Raw genomic sequence first — 17,127 nt, forward strand, 5'->3', positions numbered from 1 at the left:
ATCTGCAGTGTGAACAAATTCAAATTGTGAGCAAAATGGGAAGGTCAAACAAAATCACAAATGCATGCATAGATACTAATTATAATTCCAGTATCTCCTCCTCTGTATCAGAATAATGTCTGAAATATCTTACTTACTAACTACATCCACTTACTTGTTTGAAAAGAAAAAGGAAATAACATGAAATGAAACTAACCGGAAGACTGATCAGACAGCTCTGAGTCCGAATCCAGCTGAACTTCTGAATGAATGACTAGCCAATTTAGCTTCCACTTGGCTGAAGCTAAAGCCTAGCTAAAAGCCTACCAGCCATTTGGCTGCTCTCGGGTTTTATAGGTAGAAAGGTAGAAGCCTGGGGGATGCTAGTGTTAATAGCTACAGGTACCTTGTTGTTCATCTGAACAATAAACTGGACTGGACTCATAATTCAGATGCTCTCTACAGGAAAGGGCAGAGCAGGCTGCTGCGGAGACTCAGGTCTTTTGGAGTGAAGACCTTCTTTGACTCTGTGGTGGCCTCAGCCATCTTTTACGGTCTGCTGGGGTGGCAGAATCTCTGCTGGGGAGCACCCACGACGTGGGACGGAGAGACTCTGCAGGTCTTTCCTCCCAACTGCTGTCAAACTCTACAACATGGTCTCTGCAGATAACCACACATGTGCAGACAAACACACACACACACACACACACACACACACACACACACACACACACACACACACACACACACACACACACACACACACACACAAATGTAACTGTCTACCTGATGTGCAATATTACCAAGTGCATACCATTTTTTCCTACTATAACAGAGCATTTTTATTCTATTTTGTACATATTTTATTCTATCTTGTATAGTACTTTATTCTATTGTATAAAGTATTTTATTCTTGTTGTATAGTATGTTATTCTATTTTATCTTATCTTATTCTATTTCTTAACTTTTACTGCTCTTAAACTTGTACTTTCTTGTACTTCTTATCTTATCTTATCTTATTATACAATCCCACCAAAATCTGTGAATGTGCAGCTAAAGGGTCCCCATGCTAGCTTGGTCAAAAGCACATAGCAGCCATCTGATGCCAGAAGTGAGGAAATTATTTAAAAGCTGCACAGGAAATACATGTGGTATCATAGTATTCAGAAAAATAAATTGTCCTGAAATGACTGCAGCTGTCTTCAAACCAAAATTGCACTTCAGCCTGGGCCATACACCTCCAGGACTATCTCCTGCTTTGCTTCTTCTATGGCATTGCCATTACAGCTCTGCTAGCATCTTACTTTGAAAGGGTTTTTGTTTGCATTTGTACAAATGGATAATACATTCATTGTGATATATTCTTTAAATCTGTCAACTGTACTCATTGAGGAAAATCAAAAGTTAGTTTGGGCTGAAACCTATCGCAGCAGTCACAGGGCTAACAGAGAGACAGACAAACATTCACACCAACGGGCAATTTAGAATCACCAGCTAACCCCACTGAGTCTTTGGACCCCCTAAACTGGGACCAGTCCCAGCTTGGAATCTGAACTTATTAGACTTATTATTATTAGACTGATTAGACTTTAATTTTCCCTTTTTTCATAAAGTTAATAGTGGATCAGGGTTATCTCATCGTAGTTATGCTACTATAGGCTGCACAAGCTGCTCAGGGACATCCCATAAAGGAATTAAGCTCGTCTCCACTCTCTCTGTCTTTAACGCCAGTATTGCAATTTGTCCTTTAATTATGCCGTGTTTGTTGTTTTCTCATCTGTTCTCTACTGTGAGAGAGCCTGAGGCTGGCTCTGCCAGAGGTCTCCTCCTGCTAAAATTGAATTCTCCTTTCTTATTGAAGTTCTCACTCTAATGTTGTAAATCTTTACCTTAAAATATAACGTGCCTTGAGGTGACTATTTTTCTGGCTGGTGCTATGAAGATAAAACTGAATTGCGTGTAAGTACTATTAGTTATGTTTCATTATTTTCCTCTCACAACTCATGTAATACTGTTGTGTAAGATATAAAATGTTGGTTTTTGTTTTCTTTTTTTCCCTCTCCAAGGTGTTTTATCTGTGCTCAAAACAAAATAACGTTCAATCACAGCACTACAAGCACAACACTTCAGTATTTCAGTAAAAAAAAGTTGGTGTTCGATTTATCTTTATAAGATAAATTCATTCATTCGAGCATGATTGTATTGAATGTTAGTGGAATTAGCATTTGTATACAGTAAAACTACAAAATCACAAAGGCCAAAGGCTAAAGTCATGATGATGAAAGGCATATTACAGTAAAATGTAAATGTAACTGTGCAGTCAAGGTTAGTCGATATTGATGGTAAAATCTTCACAGGCTGTTTTTTGAAAGAGGCAAGACCACGTGTCAAGGAAACAGTGCTACGCTTTTCAACAGAGGAGCTTCACCAGATACTCTGGCAAAGGTGATTTTCAAAGGCTAATAGCAATACATGCATACTGTATATACATATAGATTAAAAAGATGCACTTTAGTGTTGAATTCACCTTTTAGACCTGGAAACTAAATCCGTGTTTTATATACACTGTTTGTGAATTAGCTTTAGCATTGCAGTCGACATGTGCATGTGCTGGGGGAGCCAATTAGAGGAAGACAACTTTGTGTGCAGCTACCATCAGCTATTTGGGCAGCATGTTCACTCGCCTCATACTTGATGGTATAGGCTCAGTATTACAGCATTTTGTTGGTGGAACTGATGTCCACCAAAAAAAAAAAAAGAAAAGACAAACATGATCACAAATTACTGCAGATCTTGATATTTATCTTCTGTTTGCATAAATGAACAACTATTTGCTGTATAGACTTCATATGTCAGTGTTGTGCTCACAGGTTGTGTCTGCTGCCCCCAAGAAAAAAAAGAAAAGAATTTGTACCAGTTTATGCTGTGCGAGGTGTGGTGGAAGATTGATGACCTAAATACAGGATGCAGTAGATGACAGTTATTAATTCCGGTTCTTTTGGATTCTTCAGGGCCAAGAAAACACGGCTCAAAGTGGTTTTTTACTTTAAAAATGATCTTTATTTTACATATCTGGGATATGGAGACATGAACACAAAACACACAACCCCAGGTCTGAAGCACAAACGGAAGCCTAGTTATTTATATGTAAAGCTAAGTGTTGATTTATTAAGAAAAGAACAAGTACAGGTGGTAGAGAAACAGGTAACAACAAATCTATAAAGCATGGGAAGCACGGGGAAAACCAATGGATACAGCAATGCTAGTGGGACGACTTGATAATGGGCGAGGGGAAACAAAGACAATAAACACACAAGGATATGGGAAACAGTAGGGGAAGACAGCTGAACCTAATCACACAAAAAATCAAAAATGAACACAGGACACACTGGATGCAGCTTACCAAAATAAAACAGGAAATAGCCAAACGTGGGGACCATCACTGGTGGAAACTTTACACAAAGGTAGGAAACCCTAAATATAATATTTAAAAAAAAAAAAAACAAGGACCAAGGAGAGAACTAATACACATGGGAAAAAAGACACATCAATATTTACCCAAAGAAATACCAAGAATCACAAAGTCCAAAAGCCCCTCAAAGTCCCTGGGTAATAAAACCCAGAATCAATAACAGTTTGCTTGTTTGTAATTAAAAAAAAGAAAACAAAAAAATAATGAAAGCAGCAACAGTAACGGTGGCTGTCTGAATGTATTCCCTGTTTTCTGAAGCGACAGAGTAAGAAAGAAAATTCAGTGTGACTGCAGACAGCATGCCAGTGCTGCCCAACCTATGGTGAGACGTGTTTTCATAAGACTCATCTTGCACTTATGCACCCATCGCAGCCATCACAACAACAGGAGCGATCACCAGAGTGCAAAATATCCACAGAGCAACACATACCTCTCAGAAAGTGCTTTGCAGCCGCTTTCTACAAATTGCCTTCAAGAACCCAACAGGGATAAATTAAGCAGACAAATTGGCACCATATGCAGCCTGAAGGTGCCGTGCTATTGGATCATTTCTAGTGCCTGTTGATAAGTTGAATTACATCCAAGAAGCACTTTATCTTCCCTAATGCACCTTTATTTTGAAATGGGCCCCAGATTTGATAGTAATGAATGATCTGCGTCTTGAAATTGTAAATCCAAATGGTTGATGATGTTGCCATGATCAGCATAAATGCTGTATCAGCATTCTGTCTTTGTGGTTTCATCTCTCTCACAGTTGAGAATCTTTTTGGCTCCCCTGGTGCCGTTGTACGCTCCAAAATGGAAGTGTCATCCCATTGAACGTGTAACACAGGAAGCCTCAAACAGAATACATCACTCCACACCGTTGCTGCTTTATTGTCTCGCTGTTGAATCAGCCATCTCTTGTCTTTCTGCTGTGTTTCTGTTTGGTCTTCATTGTCAAACTCTCAGCAGCAAGACAACCAGGGAAATCTGGTTGATTGGCTTAATAACTCATTTTGTTGAAACATTTTCTTCTCATTTTGCTTCAGCAACTTGGCAAAGAGTGTCTCTTCACCACATCTTTTTCAACAGTGAAAAAAAAAACCTTTATGTTTTTGAACGTAAACATACGTAACACACAGTTTTAGACTATAAAAGAAATCGGCAACAAAAAACTGTTAAAAAACTGTACGCTTAACTACAGGTATTTAAAATTATGCAGTCTCATTCAATCACAATAATGAATGACAACTTAGGAAGTGCATAGTACTTGTACTTGTTCTTACATGTGAAAAATCACATGGAAATGTCATCGTATACACGCAAGTTACACACTTGAATTCTTATTTTAGCGCATTTTATGATAAATATGCTAAGAAAATGTGAGTGGTCTAAATTAGTAGACATTCGTACACAATATTGAGATTTTGTGCGACTCAGATACATTTTTGTCACATTCTTGTGCCCCGAACACCACACACTTACAGGAACACAGATTTAATTAACATTTTAATATCCCTGAACACAAACATTGACCAGGCGTCATTGATCACAGCACTGCTAATTTAAGGAACTGAGGTTAAACATTAGATACTTGCATTGCACACTTATTCTGCCCTCAGAAAAATTAAGCACATAATAGCAATAATAAATATGCACACATCAACACAAAGGCAGATAAAACAGATAACTCAATGTAAGCAAAAGTCCTTCTATAAACTACTGTACATGATTAATTAAGGCAAACTAATTAAAATTGAGTAGGGACGTGTTTGCTTTTGCAGTGGGTTCTGCAGGAAACCCTTTCTCTGTCTCAGTGCAATCTGTGTCTTCATCTTCTTCTTCTTCTTTGTAATTATTACACATTACTCGTTACTTTTCTCAAATGTAATGCAATACTTACTTGTCAGAGAAAGTGATTCATAATTTGTGCCAATGAATGTTTGGGGTTTTTGTACGTCATAACAGAGTTTAGTAAATTGTTTAGCCATCACACTGCAGGAGGATTGATATAAGTGTCTCCACAGTCAGAGAGTTGGTAAAAATTGTCAATTACTACAGTAATTATTTAGAATTCATAATTATCCCTGACACACAGAGATAAGATCGATCAGGTCCCACAGCAAATGACATCCTTTACTGCACGGCTATCTCATGAAAAGTCTTAGTTACAGTCAAATTATTTGAAACATAAAGTGGCTTCAGGTGATGTAATCATAAATAGATATCAACTATTGTGTGTTATTTATTTTTTAATTATGCAGGGGCTTTTGTAACACCGGCAGATTAAGTTAAAAAAAAAAGGAGGGGGAAATCAAATCATGGCAGTAATGATCTGAGCGTGAGAAGCATCACAATAAACTTGACTGGCACACTAATGAGATGTACGTCTGTTTGGGTTTCTCTCGACTCCAGCTACAGCTCTAAATTGATTTGAAACTTTTGAGAGCCTCACCAGAAAAGGAACAACTTTAGCCGTGTTTTTCCCCAAATGCTTAAAATAAACTACCTTCAGGCTGATCTAAGGAGAGACTCCCTGTGTTGTTATGTGAATTTTCTTCTGTGAAGAACAAAATTGAATTTTACCATTGGACACAGCCATGGTTTCTTGTAAACAACATATAAAAATAGTTCCAACAGGGGGTAATTTTACACACTTTGTGGACAATTTTTTCTTTCATATTTTTTTTAGAAATAGTTGCAAAAGAATGAAACGATAGAGTCTGAGAAAGAAGACTTACAGGATGCAGCTCCCCCAGTTTAGATGATATTAAAGTGTCCTTTAAATGCTGACTGCTTTGGCTATAACAGGCTTATACTTGAACCTCCAGGAAGCCACTTTCAAGTGCCCATGTTATAAAATTCTGTGGTAAAGTTTTGATTTAGGCTTCAATAAAATTAAATACAGCTTTGTGGTATTGTAGGAAGACACTGACAACTTCCTTCACCCTCAAAAACTCATCTTGGGTTAATGTGGAAAGCTGTTTCCATTTTGGAGAATGTCGCTGCCACCAAGAGAATCTTAAACGTAGCTGCCAGATTGTGCTGCAGTTGCTGGGATAACTGGAAATGAAACACCTGCACATGAATCCAGGAGTGGCAGAGGAGACCAATGAAAGTTTGAGTTTATGAGGGACTATAATCACGACGCAGGGTTTAGGGATCATTATATTTTCATGATAGACAGGCATAAAGCTGCTGTGGCAAATATTGCCACTTTAACAAATGCACAAGACGAATAATTTGTTCATAAATTACAATAGCCTGAAATAACTTTTTCATACTGACGGTAACTGCTGGCGGTAGCACCTTGCAATAACTCCAGCAAATGTAGTTGGAACCTGGACGTCATCTCCCCAGTCAAAACTGCTCATCTTACAACAGACAAAACTCAACCTTGGGCAGATGGATAACAACATTATTTCCACACACAACTGAGGCAGCATCAAACCGCTTACTGAGTGAGATATACAGATCAGATTATTGCAATAGGGATTTAAAGGCGGCAGCACGGTGGTTAGCACTGTTGCCGCACAGCAAGAAGGTCCTTAGTTCAATTCCAACACCAGGCCGGGGTCTTTCTGTGTGGAGTATGCATGTTCTCCCCGTGTTTGCGTGGGTTCTCTCCGGGTACTCCGGCTTCCTCCCACCATCCAAAGACATGCAGCTTGTGGGGATAGGTTAATTGGAAAATCCAAATTGCCATTAGGTGTGAATGTGCGAGTGAATGTGAGCGCGAATGGTTGTCTGTCCCTGTGTGTTGGCCCTGCTACAGACTGGCGACCTGTCCAGGGTGTATCTCGCCCTATGACAGCTGGGATAGGCTCCAGCGCCCCCCCCCCCGCGAGACCCTGAAAAGGATAAGCGAATGGATGGATGGATTTAAAGGCATTGATATTTTTTTAAAGAACAACTAATCACTGTGAACAGATGTCGGCACAACGTGTCCTGCACGCATAGAATAGTTTTACCAGAGCTTGTTTTGAAAAATAAATTAGTTCACTAACCTAAATGAAACAGCATAGTGATTAAAAGCATTGTGAGCTAAAAAAAAAAAAGAAAGAAAAAAAAAGCGATTAGCTGATGAAAATTGGAATATTTGACTTTGTAAGATTAAAAACATGGCTCCAGTGCTCATGGGGCCTGTTTAATCATTGTTTGGTCTAGCAAATCTGAAATTATATGGAAATGTTCACTTTGCAGTTTGTCTTTAAAAAAAATTAAATCGGAGCCTTGATATGCTATCGTTTAATGTGTCCAAATTATTGCTAATTGGAAAAATGTTCAGAGGAGGAACACCAGACCCAGACATGTTGATATTTTAAATGTTGACTTTTGAGTGAGCGCGAGGTCCTAGCGCAGCAAATGCATCACTGAGGGTGTGTGTAAGAGAAAGTGTGTCTGTCACAAGGTTTTCATAGGTCTTTCAATCACAGCACTCTGTTGGGAGAGCTCACAACACAGGTGTTAGCAGAAGGCCTGAGGGGGATACACGTCTCTATATCTGTCTCATTCATTCTCTCTCTGAAGCATCTTCTCGCTGCATCTCACACTACCCATAAATCAATCCATGCTATATATAGAAATATTTATTAATAACATCTGAATGGACAATGTACACACTCTGCCTTAGGTTCATAATACATCTTGTGTTTACAATATGATTAGTATCTCACAAAAAAAAGATATTTATTAAAAATGACTCATGAAAAAAATGATGCATGCATGGTACCTACAAACACAGAGGAAACTGTTATTCGTGACAGTGTCCAATACCGAGCCATAAACAATACTGGTATTAATCTGAAATTAAACAGATTTTAGTTAGAAAACAAACAAACACTGGCTTATTAAATTACTATCACAGAGTATGGTTCCAGTTAAAGAAAAGCAACATTGAGTGTCATAACAGTGGGACAGGGCAGCTTCACTGTGGAATCATTCAATTAACTTAAATGGGACCTGTAATGCTCATTTCCAGCTTTGTTTTATTTTATCAGACTTTACTAAAGTAGCTTTGCATGAATCAAAGTTTTAAAACCATCTCAATTCATGCATTGTCTGAAACAAACCTTTTTAGCTCCTCCCTTTCAGCCAGATTTCTTCTGATTGGCTGCCCCTCATAAGGAATGACTTGAACTGTCAGAGCTGTGTGCTAAAATGACCACATTATGGAGATCCCCTCTGTCTGACATCATACAGATCTAAGAACAGATACATCTTTTGGCACACAGGGATTACTATTTTAAATGTTGGCCATCTTTATTATAAACACCTCCTATTGTATATTCTGTATATAACAGAAAACAAACAAACAAAATTTATAGGACCCCTTTCATTGCAAAAGCTCCTCATTTCTCGCAAATTATTAAGAGTTACCACCTTTATGGTCTTCTAAGCACCTCTCTAAATTGGAACACTGAATGGCAAAATGGCAAAGCACATTAAAAAGGCACAAAGGAGTCCCAAAGGGGTTGCACAATAACATCTGCAGTCATTGTGTAGTCCCTAAGGATAACTGATTTGTTACAACATGGGTTATATTTTTTGTAGCATCTGGGAACATGGTGACATCACTACAGGGGACAGAAAAACATGAGCAGTCACATAATCAGACAAACTACAACAAGCCAGCTGTTTATTCAGAGTATTTAGATCGCCTAAATTCAGCATGTTGAAGCAAACTGAGCTCATGTTGGCAGTAATGCCTCCTGTAAAAGACCCTTTCCATTCACCTTGCAGGACACCGGCCCTCGAGGCCTGGAGTTGGGGACCCCTGCCTTAGCTACTGAAAATAACAACTGAAGTTTACAACCCCATTTTGCTCTGCAGAACTTCTTTAGATCTTACAGTCCACAGATTCCTGTTTATGTTTTGTTTTCATGGCTCATCAGTCTTGTTTCCAGCAGAAGCGCACAGCTGTTTCCAGTGCAACAGCTTTAAAAACAGTCAAAACCTTCAGTCAGCATTTATCTGCAAAAGTGTAAAACATTTTCCAAAAGTAACCATGACAGACGAGACACCAAGTAGAGTACAGTGTCAACCATAAGTCATACAGTTTAATGTAAAACTTTTATTTCATGTTATTAATGTTTGTCCTGAAATTGTAATTGTAAATTCTTGTAAAGCCAAATAACATTAGTAAGTAATGATGACACTTATGTCTGGTTATCAGGATGATGTCTAAAAACAATCATAATTCATTTGCCTTAGATGAGATGAGTGGACTGCTCTTTTTCCACCGATGACAACTTATGTTTCCTTTATTATGACCACACCCTGTTAAAAAAAGGATGCCAATTTAACATGCACTAAAAATGTTCATTCTTACATTTTACAAATTCTTGGATCAAATCAAATCCTCTTCAATTTTACTTCTTAACAGGAAATCGTCTTCGCCCAGTGAAGTAAAACTAAGGTTTGCATTTGAATCTCCTCTGTTCGTGTCTGCTCCGGCTGCCAGTGATAAAGGCAACACAAGATATAACCAAATGCATGATGAGAATGAATCTTCAACACAACAAATAAAACTTTTAAAAGAGCTGAAATGTGTTGATCTGAACAGTGATGCTTTCTAATTCTGCAACTCGCCTTTCTAAATCCTACTATTGAGCAAATATGTTGCCTACGATAGCTGATCACTTGCACAAATCAACCGTCACAGCTGTGCATATTCACCTAAAAATATAATATTTTGGTCCACAAACTGCAATTTTCCTATAAACAAAAAAGAGGCATAAGCTTAATCTGTTAGATAATCTGTTAATACTGTCAGTAACAGCTCAGTAAGTACTGTACTAGTTTAGCTGGAATGTAGTTAAGTGTTTATTTGGTTGTGAAGACAAAAGAGGAAGTGGGAATCAGACTTTGCTCCAGCCTTATCACACTAACACCTAGTTCAATCTAATGACACACAGTTTGAGTATTGGCTTATAGCTGATGTTAGCCCACTGCTGCAGCCACTTCTTAGCCACACTTTGTACTGTATGTTTTAACATCAAGTAGGACTGTCTGTTGGCCCGTTGTTCTACCACCCTGAGGCTCTATATCTGTGTGTGTCTGTGTGTGTTGGTGTAAGTATACTGGTGCGTGTGTGTGTGTGTGTGTGTGTGTGTGTGTGTGTGTGTGTGTGTGTGTGCGTGCGTGCGTGCGTGCGTGCGTGTGTGTGTGTGTGTGTGGTTATGGTGATGGTGGTGTCTTCAGGGAATTGGTGGATCCTCCTTGGCTTCCACTCACCGTCGCTCCTTGTCCAACCCACTGAACCACAACAGAGAAAGAGAGTTTTAGTTAAAGACCAAAGGGAACGAAAGTCTAGAAACTTCCAAAGACTGGATTGACATACTAAGTAAATATGCACTGTAAGCCAGGATGGTTTGCATCCAGGTTTGCTATGACTGTTGGGTTAATTGGCAGACCTTAATGTGCTTTGAAAGTTGTGGCAGTTTTTCTAAATAAGAAGATTTTTCAGAAGTGGAAGCCTCCGCAGCTGAGAAATCATGAACTACATGTGGAAATGCCCTTCAAAATTAAATGGGGGTGGCTCACCTGACACATACAGTGGGGCAAAAAAGTATTTAGTCAGCCACCGATTGTGCAAGTTCCCCCACCTAAAATGATGACAGAGGTCAGTAATTTGCACCAGAGGTACACTTCAACTGTGAGAGACAGAATGTGAAAAAAAAATCCATGAATCCACATGGTAGGATTTGTAAAGAATTTATTCGTAAATCAGGGTGGAAAATAAGTATTTGGTCAATAACAAAAATACAACTCAATACTTTGTAACATAACCTTTGTTGGCAATAACAGAGGTCAAACGTTTACTATAGGTCTTTACCAGGTTTGCACACACAGTAGCTGGTATTTTGGCCCATTCCTCCATGCAGATCTTCTCGAGAGCAGTGATGTTTTGGGGCTGTTGCCGAGCAACATGGACTTTCAACTCCCACCACAGATTTTCTATGGGGTTGAGGTCTGGAGACTGGCTAGGCCACTCCAGGACTTTCAAATGCTTCTTATGGAGCCACTCCTTTGTTGCCCGGGCGGTGTGTTTTGGATCATTGTCATGTTGGAAGACCCAGCCTCGTTTCATCTTCAAAGTTCTCACTGATGGAAGGAGGTTTTGGCTCAAAATCTCACGATACATGGCCCCATTCATTCTGTCCTTAACACGGATCAGTCGTCCTGTCCCCTTGGCAGAAAAACAGCCCCATAGCATGATGTTTCCACCCCCATGCTTCACAGTAGGTATGGTGTTCTTGGGATGCAACTCAGTATTCTTCTTCCTCCAAACACGACGAGTTGAGTTTATACCAAAAAGCTCTACTTTGGTTTCATCTGACCACATGACATTCTCCCAATCCTCTGCTGTATCATCCATGTGCTCTCTGGCAAACTTCAGACGGGCCTGGACATGCACTGGCTTCAGCAGCGGAACACGTCTGGCACTGCGGGATTTGATTCCCTGCCGTTGTAGTGTGTTACTGATGGTGACCTTTGTTACTTTGGTCCCAGCTCTCTGCAGGTCATTCACCAGGTCCCCCCGTGTGGTTCTGGGATCTTTGCTCACCGTTCTCATGATCATTTCGACCCCACGGGATGAGATCTTGCGTGGAGCCCCAGATCGAGGGAGATTATCAGTGGTCTTGTATGTCTTCCATTTTCTGATGATTGCTCCCACAGTTGATTTTTTCACACCAAGCTGCTTGCCTATTGTAGATTCACTCTTCCCAGTCTGGTGCAGGTCTACAATACTTTTCCTGGTGTCCTTCGAAAGCTCTTTGGTCTTGGCCATGGCGGAGTTTGGAGTCTGACTGTTTGAGGCTGTGGACAGGTGTCTTTTATACAGATGATGAGTTCAAACAGGTGCCATTCATACAGGTAACGAGTGGGGGACAGAAAAGCTTCTTACAGAAGACGTTACAGGTCTGTGAGGGCCAGAGATTTTCCATGTTTGAGGTGACCAAATACTTATTTTCCACCCTAATTTACGAATAAATTCTTTACAAATCCTACCATGTGAATTCATGGATTTTTTTTTCACATTCTGTCTCTCACAGTTGAAGTGTACCTCTGGTGCAAATTACTGACCTCTGTCATCATTTTAAGTGGGGGAACTTGCACAATCGGTGGTTGACTAAATACTTTTTTGCCCCACTGTATCTATATAATGAGTCATGTCAGTTAGTCAACTAGCCTCAGATTTAACAGGTTGCTCTCAGTCCCATTTGTTATATCCCTTGTCTGCTGCATGAGACAGGGCTGTCACTCCCAACACGTTGAATATAAAACCATATGGTAATGAGTGCAAAGTGATGTTTTTCAACCCAAACCACAATATCTTTGTGTGCCTAATCCATTCCAGGAGGTAAAAGCAAAACCAAGTGCAAAACACAAAGGTGCAGGTCATAATTTTCCGTCTAACAGGCATGTTCCAACAATCACATTTACATTACATGCTTCTGTAAAAGGGACTTTACCATACAATATAAAACGTGTTGTGATTTGGTGCTATATTGAACTGAAGTGCAAACTGCATCCAAGACATAAACTCCACTGCTACTAACACAAAATCGGTTCTTTCCAAACATCTGCACAGACAGCATGATGACCCCAGCAGCCCGAGTCAGATCTTCAACATGTTTTTTTTAAAAAACTTTTTACCCCATTAAAGCCATTAAAAGGCCGATGGGGTATTGTTGTTACCCTGCTGGGTGGGCAGGCAGACAGGGTGAGTTTCTAAAAATCTTGTGAAATACTCACTGTGTCATGTTTGGTTATGTGGAGCAGTTTAAAGCTTCACAGATGAAGATGAATTAAGCGCCAGTCATCTTTTGTTTTGTAAATTCTCTTTTAAATACTGCTATGACAAGTGCAAAATGTGAAAAATGCATAAACCACAAATTTGTTCCTCACAGAAATCCCATGGAAATCATGCTATATAATTAATTGGTTGGACTCTGTCAAAGTGAGCCTTTTTATCTGAGAGCTGGTGTTATGATTTTGATGTGGTCCTCTTTGATGTGAAATGAACCTGCCCGGGAGCAGAATGAAGGTGCACACTACCATGGAGAAATGTTTTAACCTGAGCCAGCCCTGTGAGACTGAAAATCCAGAGATATAAACTCCAAAGCTGGCTTGGGAACACACTTACCTCACTTCATGAGAGCAGCCCCTTCAGTGTGCATGTCTGTTATCTAGTTACTCATTCATGTGACAAAGTGGAAGCAACCGAGCTTTCAACTTTCTGCATTTACTTTACTTTCTACTCAGTAACGTCTGAACTGTGTGTGTGCAGTGTGTGTGTGTGTGTGTGTGTGTGTGTGTGTGTGTGTGTGTGTGTGTGTGTGTGTGTGTGTGAGAGTGTGTGAGAGAGAGAGTTTACAGTCTGGGCCGAAGAGCTCAAGCTGCTGAATTATTAATGCTCTCAGTGGTCAGCGGGTCAGTCCAACACTTTTGAAAAGCCGTAAACTAAAGTGGACAGGAAACCAGCAAGTGTTTGTGTGTGTCAGAAAAACACACACACACAGACATGCACATGTCTGTGTGTGTGAAAGCCACGTGTGTGTGCATTTGTGTGAGTGTGAAAGCCAACTTGTCAGATGTGTTTAGTTTTATTTGTTGAAACATAAATTTTGTGCGAATGTGTGAATACTCATTGCTTACATATTATGCATAGGCTTCAGCTACATATGTGTGTATAACTGTGTGCAAGGATGTGAAATATCCCCCGAGCCAGTTTCCCTTAGGTCTTCTGTGTGGATCTCTACACAAATAAGCCATTAGATGAGATCTCAGACTCTGCTGCTCTAGTCCAGAGCTGCTGCTAATGGCCTTAGACAAGAAATGCTACTGGTGAGTGTTTGACACAGCCCATTGTTTGTGTGGATGGGTGTGTTAGTGCTACACAAATGGCCTCAGAGACAGTGAAAGAGCTCCTCTGGCCTCAACACTGTTGGAAATATCAGGGTCATTGACCTCTCACCAATACTGAAAGTACACAGTGTGACAGCTAGTGCTTCATTTACTTTATTTTAGGATGGCTTCCTTTATGGCTTTATGTGGTTCTTAGTACAACACTTAGCTGTTAACTTGGAGAAGTGGGGACTGACACTGTGGTGTAAAACGAGACTTAACAACCTGCATGTTATTTTCAAAAAGCAGTTGAATTTTGTTTAATTTTACAATATACACACTCAAACTTAGAGGCAGCAAACCATTCACAGGCAGATTATGAGATAGAAAAACTAAAATTAAAGCATCAGAGCTTCAAAAATGATTGACAAGAAAAACAAAATGCAATGAATTACTACTAATCTGAAGCCTACGTTTAATTGACAATAACACAAAGACAAAGTGTTGATACAAAAAAAAAAAGTTTTGATCTTAAAAAAATCACTGCTGAGCCTTTCAGGAGTAACAGAAAAGAATAAATCGAAAAGAATTTAGAGATTTATTCTAAGAATCCCAAGAAATCGGTGTACATAGCAGATAAGACTAAAAACAATGTTTTTTAAAGGGACATGAATTGGTACTTTTCAAAGTTCAAAACTCACCTCCATAAAATACACAGTGTTAAACTAAAGCATAAGACTACCACACAATATAAGGAGCCCAGCTGTCCTAATTCAAAAGTATTTCTACTTACCAAAATAGATTCTTATGTTTATGTTTTTTATGACAATTTGTTTGCATTGTATATAATTGCATTGTGTTTAGCCTCTTTCACTTTGACAGGCAGGTTAACAAATGAAATCATGTTTTAAAAACTGCATTGTGTATTTGCGTTGGTCATCTTTGTCTAAAATTAAAATTTGTTTGATGATCTTGAATTATAAATGAGAAAAAGAAAATAATAGGAATTCATTAAGGGGCAAGCACTAAATTGATGTGCATTTTGTTCTTTTATGCTAATAAATAATTTATGTAAAAATTCAAAATGTATATATACCAATAGTTTTAAAGTCATTGAAATGTGTAAAGTAAGCAACCAGTTAATAAACATAATATTAGTGAATAGGATATTTTATCATCCAGAGGCCCTTTCTAGGGAAATATTAAGTTATAATAAACATCTTTGTTTCATTTAAAATTTATATGTATGCTCCTGGCATCAAACCCCAAAATGATTAAAGGTATCATATAAAAGTCTGTTTAAATTGACAATATCGTTGGAAAAGTCAGATGGTACCGCTGCAGGAGCTATGACGTAACAAATGAATGTTATTAAAAACTCTAGAATCACACATTAATTCTTTGAAATAGTTATTATTGGTTACCATGTAAATTTCCAGGCTTCTGATTTCATAGTGACCATTCTACTTCCTGTGTTAAAAAATCTACAGATAGCTAAATCCAGTGTCAGTAGCTAGCAAGTTAGCCTTTAGCTAGCTGCTAATCACTATAAGGTGCTAAAGTTATCTCATTTCAGTCAAAGTCCTTCTTTAAATTGTGCAAATAAGTGACAGGGCACATGAAGCTGGCAGTTGCTAATGCACGCCATGGCTGATGCCAGTCATTACATTTGCCTGGACAGCTTTCCATTTTGAGGTGTTTTTATCTTGTGACCCCCTTTAGCTGAGTACCAAAATGTTTGGCTTTGACAACTCATCATAAATTTACATGAATCAGTCCAGCATCTGTTTTAGCTTGCTCTGTTTGTTTTAATGAGTGTGGGCTGGGAATTCAGAAATAGAAGCATCTCACCGAATGTAGCCACCTCTCTGTATGTCTCCCTCCCTTTCTCTGATAGCTAGGCGCCTCTGCTGTGGCAATCACAACAAAACAAGTCAAGCATACACAGGGGTTGTGGAGTACTTGTTTTATTTCTTTTTCATTCACTATATCGTCAAATGAACTATACAAAACATAAATTTAACACGGAATGTGAAGCTTATTTAAAATAAGTTTTCTTTTTATCGCAATAGTGCGCTATTCTGACAGAACTGTTTTTAGGTAAGAGAAGCATTTAAAAGCAGTTGTTTGGGACTGCCTCAGACTACTGTAACTCAATGGATCTCTGTATATATGGTTACTTGAGCATTACACAAGTATATCTGGCTTAAGCATTGCCTCAGAGTGACTTTAAAGGGATGGAGGGGCAGAACATCCAAATCAGCCACTTGAGGCTGGCTGCTAAAACTTTGTAGCAAACATAAACATCTTTAGAGCCTGGTGTCTGCCAGACATAATCTATGGTTACAAAACCTGTGGTTACAAAAAGACTTCTAGTTTTATAAGTGTGTAGGAAATTTCCCTTGGCTATTTTACTTTGTGACATCAATTTAGCTAGTTTCATAGATGGTATAAAAGACATTGCCACAATAATATATTAGGATATAATCCCAATATGTGTACAGTTTCAGTCAGATCTACACCAGGAAGGCAATGACGAAAATGCTGTACTATATGGTTTTTAATGGGCATTCACAAATCAATGGGTTTCATATAATTTCATAAAATATATGTCTATATTTTATATGCAATTCATAGTGCCAAGGCAGGCTGTGTCCTAAGCATAAACATATCGAGCACAATGTCTTTTTGTTGCCTTCTGAATGAAAATTTTCTGCAAATTATGTCACTTCATGTCCTTTGTACTAAAAATGCTAGCACTTGACTGTCTGTGTGATATGTTCACAAAGTTTATGGATCTTGCTAACAAAGCTAGCAAATACTAGCTGATAGCTTAGCTC

General features: G+C 38.9%; 1 protein-coding gene across 1 annotated transcript in view; it reads right to left on the reverse strand.

The window, feature by feature from the left end:
• Nucleotides 1-3,036: 3,036 nt before the first annotated feature.
• Nucleotides 3,037-17,127, reverse strand: part of syt9b (synaptotagmin IXb) — a 68,165-nt gene continuing 54,074 nt past the window's right edge. Inside the window, exon 8 of the mRNA XM_086301912.1 lies at nucleotides 3,037-10,690. Coding sequence (XP_086158038.1) covers nucleotides 10,613-10,690 — 78 coding nt within the window. The 3' untranslated portion in view covers nucleotides 3,037-10,612. The remainder of the gene's footprint in view (nucleotides 10,691-17,127) is intronic.

This window comes from Aulonocara sp. 'chitande type north' Nkhata Bay, linkage group LG7, assembly GCF_057382095.1.
Source record: "Aulonocara sp. 'chitande type north' Nkhata Bay isolate Kocher_YH1m ecotype deep benthic linkage group LG7, A_spYH_male_GT1.1, whole genome shotgun sequence".
In the NCBI taxonomy this organism is placed as follows: Eukaryota; Metazoa; Chordata; class Actinopteri; order Cichliformes; family Cichlidae; genus Aulonocara; species Aulonocara sp. 'chitande type north' Nkhata Bay.